Genomic DNA, 20,860 nt, shown 5'->3' with positions numbered 1-20,860 from the left:
GCACAAGTATACATAAGTTTAATGATGGATTGACATGACAACGTGAACGTCTGCTGATAATAACACACGCATGCCGGTAATTAACACCGTTAGGATAGCTAGCTAGACAGTTAGGACACTGTCCTGTCAGGGGCAGGTTAATGTTAGTTAATAAAGGTAGGTCTACATCTCAGTGCCTCTCCAGATTAGTTAAATTAACTGAAGGTAAATTCATTTAATCTTTCCCTGCGGTGCCTGAACAATGCTGGTATTGGATATATGTATCTGCAATCGTGATGACCGTGAGATGCGGATTCTCCCTCTTGTATTGTGTAATCTGTAAATTCTCGCCTCAAATGTAAGCGTGTTATCCACCATATATCTATGTTTTTAAATGTTATGCATATCCCTCCATTGCAGTATGAAGGCCCTTTTGATGGCTTCTAGACGGAATCAGGTTCTTTTGTCTCCAAAAGTTGTCTCGAGGCTCTTGGGATATCGTTTTGACACTGATAGCTGCCATTGACTCTAGTCAGCTCGGATAACTTGTCCGAGTTAGGAACAGTAAATATTGGTGGCGGGGGCTTATTGATAGGTCAAATTGAACTGTTTTAGAACTTATTTTGAGCATCAAGTTCTCTTGAACTTTGGACATTATTTGTCTGTGAGTAGATATTTTGTGTTAGTACATTTAATGCCATTTAGAGGATTTAAAAATGACTTCGAATTTCTGTTTGTAAATGTTATTGAGAATTCGGTATTTAGCAGCTAAGTTATGCTAGCTCTCGTGAAAGCAATTTTTTCATGTCCCCCCCCCGGAATTACTCTCCGAAATTTTACCATGTATTGTCCCCCCCTACAATGAAATGGGATCTCCGCCCCTGTTCCCAACTCCGGCCCAGTTCTGGCCCACATCTGGCAGCACCACCCAACAGCCCTCTCCAGGCTCTCCTGCTCAGGAGTTCCGTTTTCTGCACACACCTGTAGTGAAGTGTGAAATGAAGTGAACAAGTACAGAACAAGGTTGGGTTCTCTGGCAGCGGTGTCTTGCTGTATATTTTTAGCTGTTTATTTTGACATTTAGCTGTTGCATTTAGACCAGTAGGAGGCCTCTTGACGCGCTGACAGTAATTGCATGTGGGGGTGTAGGAGCATGGCATTTACCTGATCTTTCAAGGCACCGACTTGGCGAAGATAATGTTCAGACCATGCAGTGCAGTTTATGATGTTTAACCCAAAGAAATATATAACAGACTAGAAAGTTCAGTAGATCAATTTGCCCTTTAGAAAGGAGAAGTGAACCGTAGAGTATATTTTTGTGTGTGTGTGTGTGTGTCAGTTAGTTCCATCAACACTTAATAATGTGTTATAATGAAGCACCCTGAGGCTGCTTTAGGGTGTTAATTTAAAACTGATAATAATCTCCTCATTTTAAATGTATAGCATAATTACCACAGTCGCTCCTGGTCCACACTGTTACGCATGGGTTACTCCTCAGGCTACGCCTGGGAAGAGGACAGTATTCAAAGAGAATACCATGTAGTTAACTATATACTCATCTCTCTGACAATAGAGTGTGGAAGTCAGCCAGATGTTTGTAGTTTTTAGTGTTTCCTGGTTCCAAAGAAAAAATCCCTATGGGAAAATGGATGGGCTTTCTCATAATCGGCCGAAAAATAAGGTGTGAGCGAAATAACGCCCGTAGAAAACCGTTTGGTAAGTTAAAATGTAGTTATCACTTGGTCTTTTGTAACTAACTGTTTGTCTTGTCAGACCGTTGCTTGCTACCAATATGCTAAAGCAGAAAAAAGACAGACTACATCGTGTCGCTTGCCTCAAGCAGCATGTGGGACTCTAGAGCGGTATCCAATGTTACAGACAACTAAAACATCTGATTTATACCATGCAACCGATTGTGGCTATCAAATCCTTAGGTAAGCGATGTGTTCTTTTAAGTTAACTGCATGGTTGTTGTAAAAACACCTTTCACTGATCTGCGATCGCTAAAGTTAACTATGTTTTTCTGCTCATCTTCTGAAATCAGTGACGCATTAAGCTAATGCCTCCAGACAACCCCTGCGATCTATTTTCCAATTACACTGGAGTAGTTCTCCTCCACAAAAGACAAACGTTTGTGTCACTTGAAAAAGTTCCAGAGGAGGGGAATCATCCTTATGAGTGTTTAGTGTGCTAGTCTGGTGGCCTCGCTCGAAGAGGAGCTGTCAAACCCTGCCCCAGTTGCAGTGTAGGAATATTTGTTAAAGAGCAGTGTGGGTGGAAATATGTCACATCGCAACAGGACCCGCCTGTAGATAGCTCCACAATGCAAATAAATCACAGGAACCCGAACCCGTTAAAATACAAAGCCCATTTCTCACATAGGGCAATCAACAATGGGACAATAAGGGTGTCCCACACAATTATATTAGCCAAATGATTACTGTAGATGATGCGAATACGTGTAGATAGTGTGTGTGTGTGTGTGAGTGTGTGTGTGAGAAAGAGAGAGAGGGGGAGAAAGAGTATGTGTGGGTGTGTGTGTGTGCGCGTGTGTGTGTGTGTGTGTGTGTGTGTAGGAGAGAGGGAGAGAAAAGAGCATGTGTGTGTGTGAGTGAGTGTGTGTGTGAGAGAGAGAAAAAGACAGATAGAGCGAGCATGTGTGTGTGTGTGTGTGTGTGTGTGTGTGTGTGTGAGTGTGTGTGAGAGAGAGACCGAGAGAAAGAGAGAGATAGAGCGAGCATGTGTGTGTGTGTGTGTGTGTGCGTGTGTGTGTGAGTGTGTGTGAGAGAGAGAGAGAAAGAGAGAGCTAGAGCGAGCATGTATGTGTGTGTGTGTGTGTGTGTTAGTATGTGTGAGAGAGAGCGAGAGAGAAAGAGAGAGATAGAGCGAGCGTGTGTCTGTGTGTGTATGTGTGTGTTTGTGTGTGTGTATGTGTGTGTGTGTGTGTGTGTGTGTCTGTGTGTGAGAGAGAGTGAGAGAGAGAAAGAGAGAGATAGAGCGAGCGTGTGTGTGTGTGTGTGTGTGTGTGTGTGTTATTAGAGGAGAGTCTTAAGGACACCCCCCCCCCCCCCCCTCCTCCTTCATTAGGCTGTATGCATAATTCAGCTGTGGGTTTGTGATTGATTCCTGCCTCTGAGAGTTGCAATAATAGGCAATTGATTGATCTGGCCTGACCTGGTCTGTAGGGGTTAAGGGAATCACATGGCTGCCCCACACCCCCACTGTCAATGAGGGGTCGAGGGCAGAGAGGGTTAGAACAGAAATTAGCACAAAAGGAGAGAGAAGGACACAAGCAACAGCACAAACACACAACACTGACCCGAGGTGGATTAGCCAGAACACCTCCATGGACACATGGGCACTCTACATATGTCTACATGGAATCTCACGTTTGTTGGGGCTGCAAGGGAGTTCCTGAAGATTTAAAGTCTCAGTTAATAGTTCACTTTCAACAGATAGTTTGTTTATAATCTGAGCATCTGTAGATAGTCTACAGGGGACCATCCAAATAATGTGTGTTTACAATCTGAGCATCTGTAGATAGTCTATAGGGGACCATCTAAATAAAGTGTGACTGAACATTATAGTGTTACTCTCAGTCTTTATGATCTGGCCCAGCAAAAGATAGATTTGGATAGAAAGTCTCAGGGTGCCTTACGGCACACACCTCACACAGGTGTGAAGGGAGAGGGGAGCGGAGTGTGTGTGTTTGTGTATGTGTGTGTGTGTGTGTGTGTGTGTGTGTGTGTGTGTGTGTGTTGCACAGGTGTAAAGGAAGACAGAGGGGAGGGGAGCGGTGTGTGTGTGTGTCTGTGTGTGTGGCACAGGTGTAAAGGAAGACAGAGGGGAGGAGAGGGGAGTGTGTGTGTTTGTGTGTGTGTGTGTGTGTGTGTGTGTGTGTGTGTGTGTGTGTGTGTGTATCTGTATGTGTGTGTGTGTCACACAGGTGTAAAGGGCGACAGGGGGGAGGAGATGGGGGTAAGTCAAATCCAATCCAATTCAATCTGCTGGGAAGGTTTGCAAGCACAGCTGCAGGCGCAGTCAGCAGGTGTCTGAGTCAGTGAGCTGATATTGATTAAGAGCCATTAAGCAAAGGTTCATGTTGGGTGGCGAATTGGATAGAGAGAGGGAAATTGATAGAGAGCATGGAAAGGAAGGAAGACAAAGAAAGAGAGAGAGAGAGAGAGAGAGAGAGAGGGTTGATTGCATGTGTTGGAGAGAGGGAATGTGTGGATGTTTAAATAGAGAGAGAGAAAGTGTAGTGTATGTGTTGGAGAGAGTGAGAGAGTAAGAGGGGGAGAGACAGGGAGAGAGAAAGAGAGAGAGACCTCCTGAACGGATCAGATGGTTCAGTAAGAGTGATTATGGCAATTTAGTGGGACGTGAGAAGAACAATATGATGGCCACACACACACACACACACACACACACCCACAGGAAAAAAACACACTCTCTTGCTGTAAGACTCTTATTCACAGGAGGAACTGAGTACACAGACATTCCTACCTGGACAGGCTGACTATTGATTATCAATGAAACCCAATCAGTATGAACATGTAGGGAAAAACCTATTGAGTGCCTGGGAATCGACTGAGCTAGATGAGATCTGTGGAGACAAATACATTTCTTGCAGTCAATTTCACTTTGGCTTGAAAGGTATTCCATGAATGTATTCATCTGCAGCTAAATAGTGATCACAATTGGATGTGCTGGTCAGTGAACTTTGCAGGGGATAGTGAAACACTGAAATTGCTTCAGAATTATTTTGTAAAAATCATTATTATTTTTTTTTCAAGCCAGTGACACAGAAGGAGGTTCAGAAACTCAACCCATAAACAAATAAAAAAAAACACCAAAAATAGAAATGTATCATCCGCTGCAGTATTTTGCCCAGGAGCCCTAGCCTTAAATACACACACTGCCTATGCAAGATCCCATCACAGTCAGGCAGGTCAGTTTGGCTGGATTTTAGCTATGCTAATTCTTTTTTATAGCTTGAAGACCTTGGGACAGTCCCAGAGATTGGGTTTGTATCCCTTAGGGTATTCACAAAGCTTTAGTATTTACATTTATAACTGCAGGAATCTGCAAAGGATTTTGAGAAATATTACAAATGTGTGTCTGAAAAACTACAGGAAATAAGTTTCACCTAAGAAAACAAAAGAAGCTCCACCTTGCAGGCAAAACATTACAATAGTAGGACACCCAATAATAACCACTATGCTGCCCATCCTATTAGTAAAACATTCCTATACAATAATACACCTTTTGTATGTGTATCTAACACTTAAGACTCAGAAGTCAGGTAAGCTCACTGAGTGAGATGACAGAAGGATTACTGCTGAAAACATCATTATTAACCATCATGAAAACACACACACACACACACACACGCACACACGCACACACACACTCACACACACGCACACACGCACACACACACTCACACACTCACACACACACACACACACACACAGACACACACACACACACACACACTCACACACACACACACACACACAACAAGCCACAGGCGAGCAAGCCAGAATTAATTAACCTTCAGAGGGCAGATTCAAATCAGTCCGATTAGAGTAGAAATGTTTTCCCAATCAGATTCAGTCCAAATGAGGTTCTCATAACACGCACATAGAATGAGTTCTGAATACATAAAGACTACAGTTATAAAAACCCCAGCACTGTGATCTACTAAATGCACACCCAGCTCCATATCCACGCAGACACAACCTAAGCTTACACGTGCAATATGTGGTTTTGTTTTTGTCAAAATTGAAGTTTCTAATCTAAAGATGCATTCCTGAAATGAGGGGGAAACTTTCGACTTTACCAATATTCCTGATCATCTTATGCATCTCTGTTCTTTGCTTCCGATGTTTTTATGCATTTATTTAAATATTCACAATCAGAGAAAAATAGATAAATGAAATAATGAGTCCAGAACATAGAATGAGAATGGAGGGGAATACTATGACAGTTAATTTCTTCATACCTTAGTAACCTAATAACTCAGCACATGTCCAGAAGTATTTCTGGCCATCGACAACAAAAGCTACAAATCATACCTTTAAGGGGGCTTGCTTGCTTATTTGTGTGTACAGTATTGCTCTTTATTTTTCTTAAAAAAGGTTCTCAACTAGCGCCCATGTATCTCCAACCCATCTCTGAGATGTCAGCTTTAGGGTCCAACTTAATGGCTGTTTCAGCCCAGGACATTCTTTGTCCATAAAAAAGTGTTAGTATGTCGCAAAATAAACCTTTCTTTCCAATATGGCTGGAAATCTTAACGGTTCCACAGGGGTTTCCCAAATACTCCTGCCTCCGAAATCTCTAAGATGAATGTTAATGGGTTCCACCAGAGGAAACAGAAGGCGAGTAAACACCTGCGACCACAAACATCTAACTGTAATAGACATAGTCAGCTGTGCCTGGGGGAAGACAAACACAGAATAGCAGCCAGTGGAGGAGGCCTTGCTGAGCTCTCTGCTGATTCCCCTGCAGATGGTACATCAGCAAAGCTGAGAACCCCTGAAACACACAGAACCTCTTATGACCGACTGCAGAGCACCATCTGAGAACTCCTGAAACGTGGAGAACCACTTAAACTTAACTAAACTAAACTACCACTAACACACCCCTGTGCACCCATGAAGGTAGGTACTTCAAATGTGTGTATGCATGCTGCATAATAAAAGGCAGTGTAGGACTACAGCACCAGATCGACCAGGCTGTTGCTGAGGTGGGTCAAGACAAGAACTGGCTGCATCTCCAGACCAATAACGTGAACCACTACCACCATGGTGAACCACTACCAAAATATAGCCCTCAGAGTCCATTAAAAGGCTGAGTATTCTGAATGTATGTGTGTGTGTGTGTGTGTGTGTGTGTGTGTGCGTGTGTGTGTGTGTGTGCGTGCGTGCGTGTGTGTCTGTGTGTGTGTGTGAGTGCGTGTGTGTGTGTGTGTGTGCACGTGTGTCTGTGTGTGCATGTGTGTGTGTGTGTGTGTGTGTGTGTGTGTGTGTGTGTGTGTGTGTGTGTGTGTGTCTGTGTGTGTATGTGTCTGTGTGTGTGTGTGTGTGTGTGTGTGCGTGAGTGCATAACAAAGACAAGATGGAAAGTGAGCTGTTCAACAGCTGCCATCATTCATTGTGCTTATTTTCATGATCTTCTGCAGGCTCTCATCGGCTGTGGTCGGAGGTCCTCTCATTTATATGAATCACGGCTATTCTTTCATCTGTCTCAGTCGCCATTCATCTCCAGGTACACGAGCAAGCGTAGACAAGCCACAAGCCACACGCCACACGCCACACGCTAGATTTATGGCTTTGTCACTGCAAAAGAAAGGCTGAAAAGAATAGAGAACAAAAGGGACAGACAGAGAAGTCGCATTACCCAGCCACCCCTCGCAGCCCTAAAGTGAGCTTCAGCTCAAATCATGTGACTTAACAGCAGGGTGCGACAGCAGAGGTGTAAGCGCTTATGGGGTTGGAAGGGTCAAAGAATGAAATTGAAATGAAACTGAATTTGACGTCAGGTCGCTTACCTTTCCATTTTGTGATTTAAGTGGCATGTCAGGTGCATGTCAGGGGTGGGAGGGTGCAGGAGTGAGTCTTGGGAAAAGGGGAGGTGAACAGAGATGGGGCCCCAACATAGGACATCTATACTGGGGAAACATCTGGCCTGGTGTGAGCATTATGACAGTCATCCCAATACATGATGCCTTTGAATGCTTTGAATGCCACCGTGGTGGGTAGCTATACGCACACATGCACACACTCACATATACGCATACACACACACACACACACATACACACACACAGACACACACACACACACACACACACAAACACCACTGTGCTGTGTACAGACCAAAGCTCTAAGGGGACATAGAGAGATAAGAAGAGAGAGAGAGAGAGAGAGAGGGATGAGAGGGAGATAGAGAGAGTGAGAAGGAGGGGTGAGAGATATAGGAGGAAGATAGAGATAGAACATAGAGAGAGGGAGAGAGAGAAAGAGGGATGAGAGGGAGATAGAGGAGAGTGAGAGGGAGGGGTCAAGATAGAGGAGGAAGATAGAGATAGAAAATAGAGAAAGGGAGAGGGAGAGAGAAGAAGAAAGGGAGCGAGAGAGACTGCATATGTGTGTGTCTCTCTGGAGCCCTTGTTTCCAATCACAACCAAAACAAATCCTCTGATTCCACTCTGAGCCCTCAAAAAGATCTGGACGCTTCTGCTGTGACTGGAGTGCGTTCTGTGTCACGGCCAAGTGAACACACACACACACACACACACACACACACACAGACGCATACTCTCTCACACACACACACACACACACGCACCCGCACACACATACTATCATTCACACACACAGGCACACACACACACACATAAATACTCTCTCACACGCACACACAGACTCTCTCACACGCACACACAGACTCTCTCACACACACACACACACACACAAACACACACAGACACACACACACACAAACACACACACACACACACACATAAATACTCTCTCACACACACACGCACACACAGACTCTCACACACACACACACACACACAAACACACACAGACACACACATACACAGGGGTGAGGAGGGTAATTAAAGTGCTCCAGCAGAGGGATAAACCTCCTGCATGCTACAGCTCACAAACATGTCTGTGTACCAAACCAAAGCCTGAAATGCACCCCCTTCTGCCTTATCTCATTTAATAGCCCTGGCTTCTCACAGGGTCACCACTGAGCAGGGCCTAACTAGGGCCGCATCAGGGCCAGAATCCACTACCGTCTCAAGCAGAACACTTCACCGCAGTACCACATACCAATAAGCCAACCAAGTCCCTGATGTCAAAAATTCCTGTTCATCAGGGACACAAGAGACACATACTCTATTAGAATTATGATGATCTGTCCTGGTCAGCTGAAACTATGAAGTCCAAATGATGTTTGCAACATGCTGCTGGACAGGCGCTCCAGCATATCAAGACTCAGATCCTATCCACAGTAGCCCGGGTACATTTGAAAACGCAGAATTATTCATTCAGCCTTTCCGTCCACACTTAAACAGTGTTTTCTGACACTGAAATACTTTTCGAAAAAGCTCTTTCATTTGAAAATGACGGGTTCACAATGCAGTGTGGACTGGAAAAACAGAGAGTTTCTGAAACGATGACCTATGGTTGCCATGACACTAATGAAAGTGTGCGCTCGAAAAACCGCCAACAAACACGTTTGGAAAACCATGCGAAAGAGATAGTGTGGACAGAGAAAGTTTCACATAAAAGAAGAGTTTTACATTTAGCCGACTTAGTGTGGACGCAGTCTCTTTCCGAAACAGGACCAGGCAGGGGTCCCCTGAGGACACGGTCTGTGCCAGAGAGTCTGCTGCTGTCAGGGAAAGCCTCAGTCCAGATGATGCTCCTAGATATTGCAAGAGAAAGAGGCTCTCCAGCCACGAGCAAATACCTTGGCTAGATCAGCGCTAGATCAACAGATTTCTGGGATTTAGTCCCGGTGAGGAGGGGAGCTGAATCCCTGCCAGAACCGGGCCGGGTCTGTGCCACCTCTGCCCCAGATTTAGCCTCTAGCTGGGTCCTTTTGGGTCTAGATGATGGTGCTGGCTGCCGTAGAAGATCCAGGCCGGTGGCAGAAGACTGCACGGGCAGAGGCCAGCCCACGGCTCCTCTGGGATGCCACGCAACGACTTAGTGGGAAATCAGGCAGTCCAGGGTCCAGACAGTCCATCAGGACACAGACAGCGCAAAGACATTCATAGCGTTCTAGTCAATGGACCAGAGAAAAAGCCTGTGAGAAAACTGAGTGAGAATGGTGGCCACAAATTTCAGTCTGTCAGACAAAGACAGCATTATTTTCCTTAGGAATCTATAGTGAAAAGACCAAAAGAGATAGTAGAACAGCACACCTGGCAGAATGTATGCTTACTGAAAACAGGGATCACAAAGTAGCTCAATAATGACAACTAATGTGGATGCTGATGGTGCTGAATATAACTGTTAAGATCCCTGCGATCTAAGAGACATTTTTTATTTGATCGTTCCTCTGTTTTGTTATGCCACGGGTTTCCCCCCCGTTTGTTTGATTCGCCATGTGTTTGTTTTGTTTCTGTGATCAGGCCATGTGCGTTCTGTTATTGTCCAGAGACTCCGCCCTCTGCTTTTTCCCGGCCTATGCATCTGTTCACTATTATCGGTTTTACCTGAATTGTTTTCACCTGTACATATCATCTGTTCCCCATCTTACCTTTGATTTGTTGCCTGATTTGCTTCTTCTGTGCCTTGTTAATTCCCCTTGTTGGTTTCACCTGTGTATTTTCTCTGTTCCCCCTTCTATATAATGACCTGTGCTTCTGTAGTTTGCTGTCGAATCGTAATTCTTTGTCAGTGTGAATCTATGCGAGAATCCTGCATTTTTCCGAGTAGCCTACCTGGTATCGTATAAGATTTTCTGTTTTTGATCTTCTGTGTTTTTTACCTTTGGAGGTCAGTTCTGTGTTTTTGCCTGCTTTGAATTTTTGCGTGTTCTCTGTTGAAGAAAATAAATCCAAGTATTTTTTGCAAACCTGGTCTGCGATTGGGTCTTTGCGAGAGCCTAACAATAACTGACAGTGGAGGCTGAAGTGGACTACATATTGTTAAGAGTGGATATATCCTGGGTCTCTCTGATAAAGGGTATCATTTGGCAAACTCATGCTGTACAACAGAGGTGAAAATACCTGAAAAATGTTTAAAATGAGACGAAATAGAGAGTTGATGCCTGTTTATAGGATAATACAGCTCCAAAGGTTTCTTCATATCAAGTCACAACACAGTGTAGAATACAACCAGTTCACTTGCTGCTTTAACCTTGATAGTAACAAAACAATTCAAGCCATTAATATTCCCAGCCAATCAACACAGTGCTTCAGGGGCATGGAAGGGAGGGGTGGTAATTTTGATTGGCTGTTGAGCTCAAATATCAACAACCTTTTGCATATACTACAGATGCTTGAACATAGCATTACATGGTGATAACATATTGCAAGAGGGAGGCCCACAATGAATGGCAAGACTTGTAGGGATCAGAGACACAGAGGTACTTAAAGCAGACAGTCAGATCGTCTTGTGGCTGTCATTTGATAGCTTCCCTTGACTGGATCAATTGATGGATTGAAGGAGTGTTTGCTGTCTGATTAGTTGATATATTCAATTCCCTGTCGAAGCGTCCTTGAGCAAGACACTGAACCCCTAATTGCTCCTGATGTGCAGTGTGCCATCAGTGTAAATGTAAAAATGTGTATACATCCTTGTAAGTCCCTTTGGATAAAAGCGTCTGCTAAATGACTAAATGTAAATGTAAATGTAAATATATAAATGGATTGATTGTCACGGTTCTCTAATCTGCTAATTTGTGCAGCAGGCAGGTGGATCATTGAAATCACATAAACAACCAAAATGAACCTTAATGATACCAAAACAAAACACTTTCTTCCACCTTCAAAACATATGTATTCTTTTTTTTCAATATCACAGTCATGACCAGGGATCTTGCTAGCACATGCACCAGTGTTGTGCGCTGTAATATTGGGAGCAGTTTAAATGCAATTTACGGGAAAAACAAGCAGTGGTGTTTGTGTAATGGAGCACTTTAATCCCAAAGTGTACTCTCTATGACTTGAGTGACGTCAAGGGCTGCTCTATGAGGTACCAATCGCCACAGGTTGTCTGGTAAGAACAGAGGGATGCCAAATTCCCAATAACAGGTTTATTTATACACACACACACACATACACACCCTCATGACACTCATGTTAGGGGTAATGGGACAATATGATTGACAGGACAAGGGGCATTCCGATAGGCTATTGATTATCAGTGCGATCTGGCGGAGCCGTGAAACTGTCTTTGGGGAAGTGAAAACCGCCTTGTCACCTTCTGTGCACGTGAACCCCATGCCCTGCCCATGGAACACTGGGAACACAGGATTGCTAGACCTCTCTGTGTGCCCAAGTATCATGCATGGCCTGCATTACGGGGGTGCACAGCTGGACACCGCTAGGAACGGCAATCATCTGAACAGTTGGCACCCTAGCAACAGAAGTAAATTTCACGCCGACAACATATGGGTACAGCTGGCCTACAGTGTGACCTTAAATAGAGGGTACAGTTCCCTGGCCTACAGTGTGACCTTTAATAGAGGGTACAGCTGGCCTACAGTGTGACCTTTAATAGAGGGTACAGCTGGCCTACAGTGTGACCTTTAATAGAGGGTACAGCTGGCCTACAGTGTGACCTTTAATAGAGGGTACAGCTGGTCTACAGTGTGACCTTTAATAGAGGGTACAGCTGGCCTACAGTGTGACCTTTAATAGAGGGTACAGCTGGTCTACAGTGTGACCTTTAATAGAGGGTACAGCTCCCTGGCTTCCTGTGCAGGTGAAACACAGATGCTTTTGCCGACTGCTCAATCTGTGCATGGAACAGGCCACGTAACTCACACACCTGTCCGTCTATACTATACAGATGATGTACAGCAGTGTACACACACACACACACACACACACACACACACAGACACACACAGACACAGACACACTCACACACACACAACCAGACACACACACACCTGTCTATCCTATTGCATGGAGATGATGTACAGCAGTGCAGACACACACATACACACGCAAACAGACAGACAGACAAACACACCAGCAAACAGACAGACAGACAAACACACACACACACACACAGAGAGAGAGACACAGACACATACACAGAGACACAGACACATTCCCAGCAAGTATGGCTTCAAGTAAGAGTCGGAGAGACCATAGATCAGAGAGCTCTGGGCCGTCATAACCAGCCCTCCCACTCATTCCATCCTCCATCCATCCTCCCTCACTAAATCAATCACACACACACACACACACACACACACACACACAAACACAAACACACACACTTAACCCACACAGGCACCTACACACACACACAACCCACACAGACACACAAACACACACAGGCACACACACACACACACACACATAACCCACACAGGCACATACACACACACACTTAACCCACAAAGGCACCTACACACACACACACATGACCCACACAGGCACCTACACACACACACACACATATGACCCACACAGGCACATACACACACACACACACACTTAACCCACACAGGCACCTACACACACACACACAACCCACACAGACACACAAACACACACACACACACAGACATACACACAGATGTACACACCATACACACACACACACACACACACACAAAGAGACGCTCACACACACACACATACAACCACACATACAACCACACACACACACACACACACACACACACACTCACATACACACACACACACACACACAAAGAGACACTTACATACACACATGTCCACCCTCGTCTCTTACAGTATATCAGTCCTTTGGAAAGATCAGGAGCTGGGGGAATTTACCACTGAGTGTTCCTGTGCACAGGGGACTGGTTGTGACAGCGGAGCAGGAGACTAGCACAAGAGACACACACACACCAGCACAGGAGACACACACACCAGCACAAGAGACACACACATACACACACACACACACACACACTCTGGCACAGGACATACACACACACATGCACACAGGCATTTTGAAAAGAGAGGAGGGGTTTAGAGAGAGAACAGACAAAGAAGCATGAAGAGTGAAGAGTGACTAGGCGAGGAGAAAGGAGAGAGGAGAAAGGAGAGAGGAGACGGGAGAAAGGAGAGAGGAGACGGGAACGCTTCAGAAAGACAAAAGACACAACTGTGAAGATTAATTTTTTGGGCAGGAAAAGAATATCAAATGAATCCTTAAGAAAAAAGGGCTTAACAACACACAGACAAAACCTGTTAGCTGTGTGTTATCAGGGGCAGAGCGCTGTGGCTTACTCATAGGATTTTTATACCCGTGGTCAGGTTCACGGAAAATGGCTCATCACACAGAAGATGGTAAAAGGGTAAATGTGATACAGTGTGTGTGTGTGTGTGTGTGTGTGTGTATGTGTGTGTGTTTGTGTGACTGTGCAGTCAGCCGACTACAGTTCTCGTCAGCAGGTGCCTTGCCTTCCCTGAACAGCTTCACTGAGTGCGTCGGTGCATCGAGAGCTGAACTGGGTTTTGATACAGTCAGTTCTTTAGAAAATGAATGACTACGTCCATATACAAAATGGACTTACTGAGTAAACTTTAAATTGCAACAAATCTGCTTCATCAGTATTCATCAGTGTGTGTGTGTGTGTGTGTGTGTGTGTGTGTGTGTTTATGTGTGTGTGTGTGTGTGTGTGTGTGTGTGTGTGTGTGTGTGTGTGTGTGTGTGTGTGTGTGCATATGCATGCGTGTTTGTGTGTGTGTGCGTGTGTGTGTGTGTGTGTGTGTATGTGTGTGTATGTGCTTGTGTGTGTGTGTGTGTGTGTGTGTGTGTTTGTGTGTGTGTGTGTGTGTGTGTGTGTGTGTGTGTGTATGAAGGCTGAGACTGCAGCCCTCCTGTGTCAAGTGTGATTTGCTCCTCAGCGACACTTTTAAAAATGAAACGTTGGCATCTAATATTGCAAAGACTATTAATCATACCGGGCCTCACACTCCATCAGCACACACACAGACACACACACACAAACATATGCTATATATATATATATATATATATATAAAGCAGACATGTCTGAAAGGGGCCCAATCATGAGATGGAGACAGATTTTACATGCCATTAGAGCGCACTGCTGAGCTATAAGTAAGGGTCCAGCAGTATGGTTTCATCAGCACACCAACACACACACACACACACACACACACACACACACACACACACACACACACACACACACACACACACACACACACACACACACACACACACACACACACACACACACTCACACACACACACACACACACACCAGTTACCAGTCTCATATAGTAACAGAAAAAGGATCAACTTAAACAATACTGCATTCACCTATGGATATAGACTATGTACACAAAATATCACGACAAATGTACACACGCATACACACAACCATGAAAGCAGACGTAAAGGTTGACTGAGTGGATGAAGGGGGCCAATGAGAGTATGGCTCTGAAGGGGAAGCACTAAAACAGGGGTCTCAAACTCGCTTGGGGGGCCGGAATCGGCCCACAGGCCAGAGTTTGAGACCCCTGCACTAAAAGATTGAACTGACTGGATGTAGCGGACCAATGAGAGTATGGCTCTGAAAGGGAAGCACTGAAAGGTTGAATAAATGACTTGAATTACACCATGAACAGCACTAGAAGTCACAGACATCACAGAATGGACATCCATACTGTTGGAGAAAAAACACACACACACACACACACACACACACACACACACACAGAAACATGCACACACATGCACACACTCACACAAACAGCAGACAGCAAGCCTCCCTGATCTCAAAAGACAGTGTGAGTATCCGCCTGGGAGTCAGTGAAGCTTCGCTTCAACACTGAGGTTCCACTGGGTGAGTGGACATGGAGACAGTCTCGGGCTACATTTGTGTTTCTGTCTAATGAAGAAGATATATTTGACAGCCTCAGACATTCTCCCCAGAATAATTGCCCTGAAATGACAGTGAATTATAGGCCTCCTGTGACAACTAGATATTATTTTGACACCTTTTTTTTGACATCAACATGAATTCCCACATGTGCAATTAACAATTACAGCAAGCTGGATATGAATAACTCTGGCCAACCGAGCCATTACCTAAATCATTAATCTAAACATTTGACAGTGTGTGTGTGTGTGTGTGTGTGTGTGTGTGTGTGTGTGTGTGTGTGTGTGTGTGTGTGTGTCTTTGTGTGTCATCTTCCATCTTTTGATGTTTTGGCTTCATCCTCACCCTTGCATCATCCTATCCAGTCCTGTTGCTACTGTGGGTCTGGCCACTAAGGTCACTGCCAATGGTTCCCTGGTGTACTCCAACTATCTCAGTGCACAGCATCTGTCTCCTTCAGTTCCCCTGCCTGATTCTGTACAACCCAGGGAAAAGGGAACTGCGGTCTCCCACTGGGAGTTTCTAAGGCACGCCATGTCCTCTGTAATATCATGGCTGCTTTGATCTTATGGAGAATTTTAGCGTTCCAGCAGCATAATGGAAAAAGGGTGACGACGGTCTCTTTCATCAGTGCAGCAACAGAGCAACAAGGCTACTGCTGAAATATAAAGCAAGGCAAGGCAAGTTTATGTATATAGCACGTATATTTGATACACAGAGGCAATTGAATGTGCTTAACCCGTTAAGAGACCATTACAGTAGTCCACCCTTCCATTGGTCTTTGGTCTTTGGTCTTTGGTCTTGGACACCAAACTCTTGATTCTGGCTATATTTTTAAGATGAAGGAAGGCAGTTTTGATGATTCCTTTGATATGGCCGGAAAGTGAAAGTGAGATCTGAGTCTATCAGAACACCAACATTTCAGACTTGGTTTGTGTGTGTGTGTGTGTGTGTGTGTGTGTGTGTGTGTGTGTGTGTGTGTGTGTGTGTGTGTGTGTGTGTGAGAGAGAGAGAGAGAGAGAGAGAGAGAGAGAGAAAGAGAACAAGAAAGAGAGTGCATCATCAGTACGCTGGGCGTGAGTACTTATTTGTGTGTGTGTGGTGTTTGTGTGTGTGTGTCTGTTTGTGTGTGTGTGTGTGTCTGTTTGTGTGTGTGTCTTAGCTAGATATCATTACCAGCTTGGCTGTGTGTGACCACTATGTTGTAACAGAGCCGTTACCATCAACAGGAGGTGTGTGTGGGCCTCACGGGTCATCCCCAGCGCCAACACCACAGCTCTGGGGTCAATGCTAGCGAGAGGCGTGAAGAGGAGAGAGAGCTTTTAAACGTCACAGACGGATGGTAACGTGTGGTCTGAGGCGCATAAAACTGAAGCAGGAACAGAGGATGCCAAGGCAACCGTTCTTTTGAGCGCAGATGTTTTAAAATGTGCTTTATTTGACAACGTTTTAAATGTTTTAAAATGTGCTTTATTTGACAACATTTTAAATGTTTTGAACTGTTTTGAGCTGGCATCTCAGCTGCTAGGCAATGTCAAGGGTATGCAAAGCAAAACAAAGCAAAGCAAAACAAAAACTGCAGAGCACACAGCAAAAGACGCACCTGTGTGTGTGTGTGTGTGTGTGTGTGTGTGTGTGTGTGTGTGTGTGTATGGGTGTGTGTGTGGGTGTGTGTGTGTGTGTGTGTGTGTGTGTGTGTGTGTGTGTATGTGTGTGTGTGTGTGTGGACATGTCTGTATCAGCTACTTCATTGAAACACTTGTAAACTACTGAAGAGCAATTGAAAGAGAGACATTTTGTATAGGGAGTTTTTATGCACACCAAGTATAAGGGAAACCATAGGACAAGACAGTGTAATGGAGTGTGTGTGTGTGTGTAAGTGTGTGTGTGTGTGTGTGCCTTCCTGTGTGTTTTAACAAAAGCCAGGGGTGAAGGAATAGGCGTCGTCTATTACAACCACAATCAATTATACCTACTAAATATCCCTCCCTGCAGTTCCACTCCAGGCATGGGGGGGCACTGGTTGTCATATAAATGGGTGACTCACCACTTTGAAGTCCTCTGCGCTGCACTCAGAGCCCCTGTAGTTGCAGGAGAGCAGCATTTCCTTGATGTCGTGGCCCGTGCGGTCGTAGAACTCACGCATGTTGAAGGGGCGCGGCTTGAAGCTGTGGAAGTCTGCCTTCACCTTCAGTGTCTCCAGGACGTTCTCCTCCACCAGGTGAGTGTCACGGATCTCGTACCTGAGGGGCACAACGACGGCAGCCAATCAGATTTCACTTACACGGGATGCAGGGCTGGATGGACACAATGCACAGCAATAAAGTTAATGTGCATGTTCAAGATTTTCTGGCCACAGTCCCTCCATAGGTCTGGTAGCATCTGTGTGTGTGTGTGAAGTGTGTGAAAAAACCACTTTGATCTACACAATAAATCCATCATCTTTTATTCCTTCTTTTAATGGTCACAAACAATTACGTTAAGTAAAACCATTCGCTTTCCGACTCACATAAACATCTCCAATGAAAAAGAAAAGAAACAAAGAAACCTGTGTTATGAGAATGGAATGCATTTCAAAGAAGGTATGTAATGTCAGGCCGTCTTTTGTTTTGTTTTTTGTTTGTTTGTTGTTGTTGCTTTTGTTGTACATTGTTTCCATCTTTATCATTTCAGTTTGACAAACAACATCCTAGACATCAATGCTTTTACTGTACAGACAACCTTTACCTTCCAACCTTACTACCAGTGGGGCACATATCCTCTCTCTCTCTCTCTCTCTCTCTCTCTCTCTCTCTCTCTCTCTCTCTAGCTACATATATGTAACACAAGGCTATAAAACCATGGGTCTCTTCTGTCTGAGGTGTGTGCCATGTCACTGGTCCAGGTGGCAATCCATCCGGTCCAGTGCCCCCAGTTTTGTCCCATCCTGAATGCAGATAAACCCCCTCCTATAGGACATTGCCTTTTTTTCCCACTGACATTAATCATCAGGGGATGGTGCTATAATATGCAGTATGTCATTTCATACAAAGCTGTGCATAGCTCCGCGCCAGACAACCAACGGCATTAGGTGATGTTTTTGACGCGTGTAACTGAGCCGTGGCAATGCGGTAAGGGGTTGTTGGTGGCGTTAAACGATTACGGTGACGTGACTGTGATGCACACACACACACACACACACACACTGCCAGAGTTGCACAAACCCCCCAGTCTCCAGGCTCCCACCTCTGGGCTGCCGCAGTGGACGAGCTTAATTTCCCCACCATGATAAGTTCACTGATTCTCCCACAGCCCTCCAACTCTACGGGGGAGGGTGGGGGAAACGACAGGCAGGGCTAACAGATCTCAGGGTGGGGAGCACATGGGGGGGGGGGGTGGGGGGGGTGTTCAGTGGGGCATGGAGGTGACAGCTCACCACAGGGAAATGGTGACTGGTGTGAAGTGTGGGATTGTATTCTCTTAATTTTCTCTTCAAGTACTTTGCTGGTACTTTGCACACACACACAAGTGGTGAGTCAGGCATTGATTGTGAGGCACAGAGATGGCACAGACCACCGGAGAAGGATGGTCAATGGAGGCGTGAAGTGTGGTTGAATGTGGCTGCTGTTCATGAGGGCCTGCTGCTCAGTCATTAACAAAAGCACATACAGCCACTACTCAGTCTTACTTACGGCCTTAGGTGAATGGTTGATTGGGAGGTTGAAGCCTCAGGATGATATACTTACACTCACCAGTATCACGAGCAGATCCCCCTCTAACTAAGCCATTCCACCACACATGTTGTGTGCTATTCAATACGTTTACTGTTACTAGATGAGACTGGTAACTGGTGTGTGTGTGTGTGTGTGTGTGTGTGTGTGTGTGTGTGTGTGTGTGTGTGTGTGTGTGTGTGTGTGTGTGTGTGTGTGTGTGTGTGTGTGTGTGTGTGCATATGTGTGGGTGTGTGTTTGTGTGTGCATATGTGTGTGTGTGCATATGTGTGGGTGTGTGTGTGTGTTTTGAACACAGAATGACAGAGAGGAGACAGGATGGGTGGGTGAGATGAATACTTGATTAATTTACTGTCTATTTTCAGGTTCTATATTTTATACTTTTGGATTGCCCAAGGCATTGTGAGGAACTACACACACACACACACACACACACACACACAGTGACCGTGGTTACATGGATTCGAATAACTGCCTTAGTCGGACTGAAATCGCATTATCCGTTTCATGTAAGCACCTTAGTCGGATCGTAGTCGGACCGCACATAGTCGGACTAACACCCCTGGATAACTCGATCCGATCCAGTTGATAGTTCGACTATTGCGGCATGTAACGGTGAATTGGATAAGGAACTGGACTTTGCGTCTTTGCGCATGCTTGAGATCCCGCCGCCCTCCTCCCTCCCTCCCTGCCAGGTCGTGACCCGGAAGACGAAAGAGACGATACGTTGTCTCAACTGTTCATACTAATGACACGTTTATTTATGAATATCCTGCAGACTGTCTCACAAGCTTATTCTTGTTGACTATGAACAAACATAACAGAAGAGGTCCGAAGATATGAGTACCTTTACAACCCCTCCTTAAAAACGTATAAGGACGTTCAAATTACGATACTTATGTGGTGCCAGTGTTGACAAAAACGTTGACTGCGACTGTTTGGACAGAACGCGCTAATTCACCGAACAAATACTTTCATATTAATTTCCCACCACTTGTTAGTCATGTCATCCATTCATATCGATGTGAATCAATCAATACTAATACATCTTTAACTGTGATGTGTTTTTGTTTCATTTCACAACGTATTTACTGTATAATCAACGATAGCAGGTGCCCGCTTGTAAACAGTCCACATTTTATTTGCTTAAAACACACAGCAGTACTGTCAAATCAGAAAGCAAATCAGCTGTCAAAGGGCTGTTACCTGACCAAATACCTTTCAAACTCGGTGATAGTATTCACAACTAATTTGTTCTTCATTCTATCAAATATGATGAAGTGTGGTCCGCGACGGCCACAAGTAAATTATTGCGACATTTCTAACATACAACTCAGAACGAAGAGAACACAGCCAGTAGTAGCCTAATCTAATAAAGAGTTGCCTAATCTATTAACAAGGTCATGGATTGGTGGCTTAAGACAGGAACTATGAAAAGAAAATTAAATGAGAAAGCCTCTAACATAGACAAGGAGAAAGTGGTTCAGCCTCTTTGGGAATTATCTCGCCGCGGAGTTGCATTCAAAACACTGTGTTTTTCTCCCGCTGAGACAGCAAGATGATAACTAGGC

The 20,860-nt window shown here is 44.9% G+C and overlaps 1 protein-coding gene across 1 annotated transcript in view; it reads right to left on the bottom strand.

Moving 5' to 3' along the window:
- asic1b (acid-sensing (proton-gated) ion channel 1b) overlaps positions 1-20,860 on the bottom strand; it is a 237,908-nt gene that overhangs the window by 187,169 nt on the left and 29,879 nt on the right. The window contains exon 2 of the mRNA XM_042707853.1: positions 17,627-17,822. Coding sequence (XP_042563787.1) covers positions 17,627-17,822 — 196 coding nt within the window. The remainder of the gene's footprint in view (positions 1-17,626; positions 17,823-20,860) is intronic.

The sequence above is a fragment of the Clupea harengus genome, chromosome 5, assembly GCF_900700415.2.
Source record: "Clupea harengus chromosome 5, Ch_v2.0.2, whole genome shotgun sequence".
NCBI classification, from domain to species: Eukaryota; Metazoa; Chordata; class Actinopteri; order Clupeiformes; family Clupeidae; genus Clupea; species Clupea harengus.
The sequence above is the reverse complement of the archived record's forward strand: the minus strand, read 5'-3'. Positions and strand labels throughout refer to the sequence as shown.